The 9,517-nt window shown below is 44.8% G+C and overlaps 1 protein-coding gene across 1 annotated transcript in view; it reads left to right on the plus strand.

Moving 5' to 3' along the window:
• Window positions 1-8,759, plus strand: part of Rnf150 (ring finger protein 150) — a 221,032-nt gene extending 212,273 nt beyond the window's left edge. The window contains exon 7 of the mRNA XM_036188190.1: window positions 7,422-8,759. Coding sequence (XP_036044083.1) covers window positions 7,422-7,540 — 119 coding nt within the window. The 3' untranslated portion in view covers window positions 7,541-8,759. The remainder of the gene's footprint in view (window positions 1-7,421) is intronic.
• Window positions 8,760-9,517: the final 758 nt, after the last annotated feature.

Below are 9,517 nucleotides of genomic sequence, written 5' to 3' on the forward strand. Positions count from 1 at the left end.
CAAGTGCTCAGCGACCTGGTAGATCTGAGACAGGCATACATGCATCTGTCAGTGCCAGCTGTGACCTGCCCCATCGTAGGAACAAAAGCTCTCAGATATAGTGGCCTATAGAGGTGAAGGGCTTACCCTGCAGGACAGCACACTAGCATGCTCAGACAACCAGGGTGAAGTGGCCCCGAAAGAAGGCGCATCCCCTTTGCACCTATGAGTCCCCAGTCAGGGGTGCAAGGCACATGGTTCCACAGCAGAAATGAAACAGCAGTTCACACACAGGCTCACACGTGTGGATGATGCATGTCGGTGGCTAGTGGGCAAAGTGTTCTTTTGTGAAGTGTGAGGCAAATATCCAGTTTCACCTTCATGTTGACTGGACAGTGTCATAAAGAATTCAGTGAATGCCACCATCTCCTCTGAGAGCTCCATGCATGTACGGATCTGGGACCTGTCAGAGCTCAATCTTCAGGTGGGATGATTCATGTGAAACAGCCTGCTTCTCTAAACCTGATTCCTCACAGCACAACTCTGTTACTACTTTTTGTCTCTTTTAAAGTGTCTTAGAGCCCTCTCCCCCATCTGCCATGCAGCAGCATGAGTGAAGGAAAGATCCTCACCACAACCATCACCACCACCACCACTACCACCACCACCACCACCACCACCACCACCACCACCACCACCACCACCAACAACAACAACCACCACCACCACCAACCACCACCACCACCACCACCACCACCACCACCACCACTCTGCCCTTCCCTACACCAGCTGCAGCACACAGGAGAGTGGGCCCTGCACCCTGCCTGGGCAGAATACTAGAGCTGATCCCTGTTGTCAGGGATGCAAGTGAGCCAGCCCTGAGGGCATGAGAGCAGAAGAGTTGACCCTGCCCACCCCATATGCCATATACAGCAATCGAGAGAGAAGGCCCTCCCTACACCTTGCCTGGGCAAAACAGTAGAGCTGGCCCTGGTGGTATGAGTGGGGCAGATCCGGGTCTGAGAGCAAGAGAACAGGAGAACTGGCCCCACCGCTTTCTGTAGGCTTCCCTGGGTGAGCTAGCCAGGCAGTGCTGGAGCACTCAGCCAGTAATGACGATGAGGGAAAGCCATCCAGCTGACCAACCCAGCTACCAACCCAGAACCAGAGCTATGAGTTGGCCCACCTCAACATCCACCGAATCTATGAACTTTGGGAGTTTGTGAAGGGAACAAACCTACAGATCCAAAACTGCAGGATCTCCATGACACAGGACAACAGGATACCCAAGAGGAGCCCCGGGGAGAGCCCATTATCAGTGGTATAGCAGAAACCAGAGGCCTCGAGCCAGACCAATGACTCAATGAGTACTCGCAAGTAAAGACAAACAGACTTTTTTCAGGGTCGGTCAGCCCACCAGCTCTCCCCTGACTTCCCCAATGCTGGAGTGAGCTCTCCAGCATTGTCCTTGCTAGCTCACCCCCTGCAGAGATGAGCAAAGGGAGGCAGGGCTGTGGTAGTATTATGTTCCCCAAAATATTGTGCACCCTAATAAATTTATCTGGGGCCAGAGAACAGACAGCCACTAGATACAGAGGCTAGAAAATGCTGGCACTCACGCCTTTAATCCTAGCATTCCAGAGACAGAAATCCCTCTGGATCTCTGTGAGTTCAAGGCCACATTGGAAACAGCCAGTCACGGTGACACACGCTTTTAATCCCAAGAAGTGAGCCTTTAATCCCAGGGAGTGATGGCAGAAAGCAGAAAGATATATAAAGTGTGGAGATCAGAAACTAGCAGCATTTGGCTGGTTAAGCTTTTAGACTTTTGAGCAGCAGTTCAGCTGAAACCCATTCTGGATGAGGACTGAGAGGCTTCCAGTCTGAGGAAACAGGATCAGCTGAGGAACTGGCAAGGTGAGGTAGCTATGGCTTGTTCTGCTTCTCTGATCTTCCAGCATTCACCCCAATACTTGGCTCTGGGTTTGTTTTTGTTAAGATTTCTGCCACACGGGGCCAGATCTCCCATGCTCACATTCTTGGGTGGTTCGCCTGCACCCCTGTCAACAGGATCAGTTCTACTGTGCTGCCTAGGAGAAGTGCACGGGGTCCACTTTCCTGAGTGCTGCAGCTGGTAAGGGGGAGGGTCAGTTCCTTTGACCACCACAGGTGGCAGGAGCAAGGGGGAGGGCATCTTTTCCTCACCATCACCTGGCTGATAAGGGGGTGAGGGGTGGCCAGCTATCTTACTCTCGCACCTTCAGGCACTTGCTGGCTTCTCTGCCCATAGGGTCAGCTCTACTGTGCTGTCCAGGTGAGGAGCAGGGCCCAATTTCCAGAAGCTCCTTTGTCTGTCATAGGTCCAGAACCAGAGTTATGAGTTGGCCCACCCCAACATCCACCCATCTATGATCTGCTGGAGCATGTGAAGGGGCCAGACCTGCAGACCCAAAGCTGCAGATCTCCATGACACAGGGCAACAATAGAATATCTGAGAGGACTCCCAGTGAGGGCCCAGCATGGATAGTGTAGTAGAAACCAGAGGCCTTGAACCAGACCAATGACTCTTTGCAATGAGCACTTGCAAGTAAAGATACATGGACGAAAGGGGTTTACTGCATGACTCACTGTGTCAGACTGCAGCTTCCATGATGAGATTTTTTTCCTTTGCTTTTCTCTTTTTTCTTTTTTTCACTTAAATTCTATTTTATTTTATTTTATTTTAGGAGGGAAGTGGCAAGGCAGAGGGAGAATATGAAGGGACAGGAAATGAATGGGATCATGATGCATGATGTGAAAGACATAAAGAATAAATAAAAAGAAAGTTAAAAAGAGAGAGAGAGATGAGCAAAGTAAAGGGTGAACTGTGTGTCTTGGTGGCCACACTGCAGATTCCACCACACCGCAGATTCCACAACAAGATTCCTAGTCTTGGGGGTTTTTTATTTGTTTTGGTTTGTCTCTTTGTTTTGTTTGGTTTTGGCTTTCTTCTTTTAAATTTGGTTTGGGTGGCGGAGGTTGCAAGAGCAGAGGGTAGATTCTAGGGGACAGGAGATAAGTAGGGTCAGAATGCATGATGTGAAATCCACAGAGAATGAATACAAGTAAAAGTAAAGTGTCTTAGAAATTCACTACTGTGTGTTAAACACACATATTTTCCTTAACTGTCCTCAGCATGGAAAATAACATCAGCAACAGCCAAAGCAAAAGTCTTATAGCCGTCATCAGTCTCTATTCCATAGACATCTTTATTGATCTTTAATTGCATGATTTTTCAGAAAGGGGGATAGAAAGAATAAGACCTTCTGGATGACAGCTGCCTTTGGGCAGATCTCAAACCTCCCCCGGCCGACTCCCTAGCATGGTTGTGCAATCCAGTCATATTAAATATCTTCTGATGTCTGCCTCCCCCAAGACTTCCCATCACTTCTGGCCATCTGTGCATATTGTGACTGTTACTTACAAGATTATTCCACTTTACTCATCTGACTAAATACAGATCACCCTCAGGACTCGGTTTTGACATCACACCTATGGCACATACCTTCTTTGGCCCAGCATATGGTTACATAATAGCCTCCTCCCCTGCTCCTACCACGCCTGACCCACCTTCCACCAGAGCCAATATTCTACTGGTCCATCTGCCTGCTGGACAGTAAGCTCCTTGAAGAGCTGAGCTGTCTTCTTCTCATATGCATAGCCACTAACACCATTATTAGCTTATAGCAGGGACTCAATACATTTTGAATGAATGTGGGTTGTGTACGCATTCCCAGCTATTTGGAAATAGATCCAGAAAAAAAAAAAGAAAGAAAAAGAAAAAACCCTATATCTTAAAAGGAAAATCAATATAAATCCTAAAGCTTGGTCAGTCTAGGCAAAAGAGTGAGACCTTGTCTCAAAAAAAAAAAAAGAAAGAAAGAAAAGAAAGGAAGGAAGAAAGAACATCCCCAAAGCCTGAATGCCTCCTCACGTTAACAAGTTCCTTGTTTCCAGATATAATCATTTTCTCACACCAGCCTTGCAGCATACAAGCTTTGAGTGCTTCTGTTTTCATTTACCAGTACATTGTTAAGCTAAAAATATCATTAAATGTCTATTCAAGCAACTATGAACTCTTGGGCAACTTCACTTAGATGCTTATAAGAACAGTGTCTATTAGGAGTGACATTGTTTCTGAGATAGTTTCTGTTACTGGACCTTGTTACTTGCCAAGTTTTGATACAATGCCTAAGTGAATATTTTTGTGCTTCTAATTATTGTTCCTTAGAGCATTCTGAAAATAAAATTATTAGGTGAAAATTTTACAACTCTAATGGAAGAATGAAATGGAGTAATGGTCTCTGGAGGCTGGGAAGGGCAGTAGGGGCGAGATGGAAAGAATTTTAATAAGGGTTCTGTAGTCACAGTGGAGAAATTAGTTCTGGATTTCTTAAAATAGTCTGGGGTAACTTTTAGTTAAAACAATATGTGATATATTACAAAATGAGTAAAGAAATAAAAATCTCCAGAAATAAAAGGATTCACATTGGAAGACATGGAAACATTTGTTACTTTGATTATTATACACTGTGTCCATGTATTAGATTATCATAATGTGTCATATGGAAGATATACAAAGACTATGCCTCTGTTTAAAAAGAAAACCTTACATTTCCATTTGCAATGCTTCAACAAACACATCTCAACATACTCTTAACTGTAACATTGTCTTGGTTGAAGAGTGACGCTTACATGGCAAAAAGGAACACTTCGTCTTGACTTCTCCTCCTTAGGCAGCTGCATTACACTCCCCTGTGTCTGTGTGTCTGCTAGATTATCTTTCTGAATGACTTAAGAACTTTTGCTGGGTTAATAACACAATCCTGAGACTGAGGAACTGGCAAGAATGGGAATCTGGGTTCAATCCCCAGCACCCACATAGACACCATGTGCAGTGGGATGCTCTTACAATCCCAACACAGGTGCAGGGGTGGGGGCAGAGCCAGGACTCCTGAAGCCAGCTGTCCAGCTACTCCTGCCTAATCAACAAGCTCCAGAGACTCTGCCTCAAATAAAGAAGGTAGAAAGTAGCTGAGGAAAGAACTTGATGTTGACCTGTTGCCTTCACATGCATACACACACTATGTGTGTGTACACACACCAAATAATATACCTCTGTGAGATGTTTCATGTTCTCCCTCTAATGTATGCCTTCAACATTAATTCCTATTTTAGTATTTTCTAAAATTCAAGCTCAGCTCTATGAATTACTTGATTATTTCTCTTGACCTCTTAGATATATTAGATACACATTTTACAACTCTGAAACATACTTTGTCCTTGTCCCTTTTTCTGTATTTGATAAAATACACTGACAGAAGCAGCTCAGAGGAAATGTGGAATTCAGCTTGCAAGTCCTGGGTACAGTCTGTCATTGCGGGGTGGGGGGAGTTACAGTCTATCATTGTGGGGGGGTACAGTCTATCATTCCATTTCAGGGGGGGTTACAGTCTGTCATTGTGGAGGAGGGGATTTACAGTCTGTCATTGTGGGGGGTGTTACAGTCTATCATTGCGGGGCAGGAGGGTAATAGTCTGTCATTGCAGGGGGGTTACAGTCTATCATTGCAGGGGTTACAGTCCATCATTGCGGGGGGGGGGGGGGAGATTGTTACAGTCTGTCATTGCAAAGGTTACAGTCTGTCATTGCAGGGGTTACAGTCTGTCATTGGGGGGGATTGTTACAGTCTGTCATTGCAAAGGTTACAGTCTGTCATTGCAGGGGTTACAGTCTGTCATTGGGGGGTTGTTAAAGTCTGTCATTGCAGGGGTTACAGTCTGTCATTGGGGGGGATTGTTACAGTCTGTCATTGCAAAGGTTACAGTCTGTCATTGTAGGGGTTACAGTCTGTCATTGGGAGGGGTTGTTATAGTCTGTCATTGCAGGAGTTACATACAGTCTGTCATTGCAGGGGTTACAGTCTGTCATTGCAGGGAAGCTGAAGTGGCAGGAACTTGGAGCAGTTGGTCATGTCACAGTCAAGAGCAGAGAGACAATGTTTCCTGTGCTCAGTTAGCTTTCCCCACTCTTACACAACTCAGGATTTCCACCTGGGGAATGGTGCTACCCATGGTGGACAAGTCTTCCCACCTTAATGGACAATTAATGTGATCAAGATAATCTCCCAAAGATATAAAATTATTTCATTACTCCTTCAAAATTGTAATTTTGCTACTATGAATCATAATGTAAATATCTGATATATGGTCCTTCAGCTCCACACAGGTTTGTAACACACAGGTTGAGAAGCACTGATCTAGACAATCCCTCACCAATGTCCTCTCCCCAGATGGTTGTAGATTGTGCCAAAAAGACAATTAAAACTGATCATCACAATTTAGACAATATATTTTCTCCTAACTGTGTTGTTGTTACTGTTTTTGTAGGAGTATTGAATTTGTGATTTTCTCATTTCTGCAATCAAATATCTGACAAAACCAATTCTGAGAAGGAAGGGGTTGTTTTGGCTACAGTTTGAAACGTAGGCATCTTGGCAAGAAAGTTATGCTAGAGTTTGGGGCACCTGCTCACATTGAGTCTTCAGTCAGGAAGCAGAAAGAGACGTTGCTGGTGCCCAGGTAGCATTCTCCCTTTTATTCAGTCCAGGACCCCAGTCCATGGAAAGATTGCCACCAACATTTAGTATGTGTCTGCTTACCACTGTAAGGAATTCCAAAAACTCCATTCTGGACATGTACAGAGGTGTGTCTCCCAGGTGACTCCAGATCCTGGCCAGCCTACAATCAGTACCAGCATCAGAGGTGTGTCTCCTAGGTGATTCCAGATACTGTGGAGCCAGCAGTCAATATTAGCATCACAGGAATGTTGGGTTGCTGGTAGTTTGGTTTTCCTCTTTTAGGACAGTCTCACTAAGCAGCTCGGTCTGGCTTCAAACACACATTTTGTCTGCCTCTGCCTCCTCAGTGCTGAGATTACAGACATGCACCGCCATGGCCAGCCTCTACCAGCTTCCTACTGCAGTAGCTTACATTTACCTTTCTGACCCATTTCAAATTTGTCTATGGCTTTATTTTGAGGTGAGGTTTGAATTAGAGTTTTTACAGAACAACCAATTTTTTCTAAGACTTTCTCACAGCTTTTAAAGAAATGCTAGTAGATGGGATGGAGAGATTACGGCTTAACATTTTAAAATGCATACTGAACTTCCCAAGGATATGAGTTCAGTTCCCAGTATCTATATCAGGCAGCTCACAACTGCTTATAACTCCAAGGGATCTAATGCCCCTGGTATCCATAGGCACCACATCACACATGTAATTTAGAAGAGTAAAAATAGATCTTTAAATAAAAGAAACAATACTAGGAGCAATCATTACTGAAAAGGAAGCATCCAAAGATTTAGCTTGATGTTGATCATAAGCTTTGCCTTGTCCCCTCAGGTGACCAGGAGCCAGCAGTGAGCAGTGACTCCGACATCTCATTGATTATGGCACTGGAAGTGGGACTTTCTGATGTAGAACTTTCCACTGACCAAGACTATGAAGAAGTGAAATCTTGAAATGGTAGAAACAGACAAAAGGAAACACAGGACCCAGGGGACAAGAAGGAAGCATGCTCCAAGACTTGAACTGGGTCCACAGCCTTCAGCTCACCATGGTAACCCCCGGGCACTCTGTTCAAGAGTGGTAACGAAAGCAATATCCAAAGTCTGCAGAACCAGGATGTGGGTTCCCATCTCTGCAACAATCTGTGGCCTTGGTGTGGAAGTTGAAAGCTGGCTTCCTCCATGTCAGCGCAGACACGCAGCAGAAGGTCCTGTCGCAGACTGGAAGGAGACCTTTATGGCTTCTTTCAGCTTCTCCCATCTTCTTGTTCGTTTGAAGATGGTTTCAATCCCTGGCAATTTCTTTTTAAAGATGATGTGTAGTTTACATCTATTCCTTTGTTTTCTCTTTGATTCACTCCAGCCCTTGTACAGAGATCTGTTTAGAAGTCTTGGTTGCTGCTCCAATGATCAGTTTGTACCACATCTCTGAGATTTATAGTCATGAGCTCTCAGTATGAAGTGTGTATGACTTTGAGAATTGCCTCAGCACCCTGAAACAGTGGAAGGCCGGAGTTTATCAAGTGTCTAACTCCCTCCTCTAAGAGGGTCTTGACGAGCCCAGCTGCCAGAGACAGTGACAGCAAATTCTGGATCTACTGCGTCCATTGCTCATTATTTTCACCTACATCGTGTAGGCCTCTACTTGCTGTGCTCTGACCAGGGCCCCCTTGGCGGAGAGAGCTATCAGGGAAGAGGGTGGTTCATCTGACTTCAGGGTCTTACTCTAAAACTCAGAAGTTCCCCACATTGCATGAACGCCAATGCTCAGAGTGTGTGGAACTGTAAGCCTGGATTAAAAACCTGATACCCCGTCTTCCCAGGGATAGGAAGATGCCTGTCTCCCTGGTTACCCCCAAGGCCTCAGCAGTTTATCACCTTTGTAAGTGAGTTCTGTGGGTGCAGGCTCTAGAGAAGACGCAATCGTCGTTTTTAGGTCACTGGCATCCAGGTGTAAACTAACTTCTGGTTCTGTTCTGTTAATCCTCACCAGCCTACATGGAAAGCTCTAAATAAATCCTTAGCAGTTTGTAGCTTGGGTCTTCCTGAGAGCATCCTGGTACCAAGAGAGGATGAGGTATGATTTGATAAGGTCTGAGCCAAAAAGTATGTCATGGGGAATTGCTAAATCGAGTTTCTCCTGATTATGAGAAACAAATAAGATAAAAAAAAATAATAATAACCAATGACTATCAAAATCCACCTGAACTATGAAGTGGTTTGTGATTTTATTCTTTTTTGTTTGAAATAATGACAAAATGTGCTGTTTTTCAAATGGACAGTTTTGTGATCTGTGCAGCCTCTGCAGAGGGTGACCAGGAGGATCTCCTCATCATCTCTAGCAGTTGGCAAGATCACACAGAGCAGGGATTAGCCAGGAAAGCAAGCTCTTCCCACTGAGCTGTATTCGTGTGTTTGATTCGGGCTTTTCCATCTCATTACACTCATACTCATTCAAACAGGGCTTGGCTGAGCTGTAAATCCTTGCTGCCCACTGAATTGAGTCCAGACTGTCTTTTCCTTGCTACCTTTAGTGAGTTCCTATTTGATGGTATATGCATACAGCAAAGCAAGCAAAAGGAAAATAGCCTTCAGAAAAACCTCTTCTGTCCAAGGTCCTGCACATCCCATAGTTAACTCCGGCCTCCAAAGGCTGAGAAGATCCATAGGAAGAAGTAGACCAACTCTGAACCAGGATGTGTACAGTGAGGAATTTAGCAGATGCTGAACCAGGATGTGTACAGTGAGGAATTTAGCAGGTGACTCTCAAGGTTCGCTCTTTTTTGGATCACTCATTTGCACTTTTCCAGTGGAATCTTTTGTGAAAACAGCTGTGTCACATAGCAAATTTTGATATGAAGTCAAATGAAATTAGGGTAATTCGATAGCAAAAGACATACAAATTATATTGCATGCCCAGGGAGAAAAAGG

This window comes from Onychomys torridus, chromosome 5 (genome assembly GCF_903995425.1).
Source record: "Onychomys torridus chromosome 5, mOncTor1.1, whole genome shotgun sequence".
Taxonomy (NCBI): Eukaryota; Metazoa; Chordata; class Mammalia; order Rodentia; family Cricetidae; genus Onychomys; species Onychomys torridus.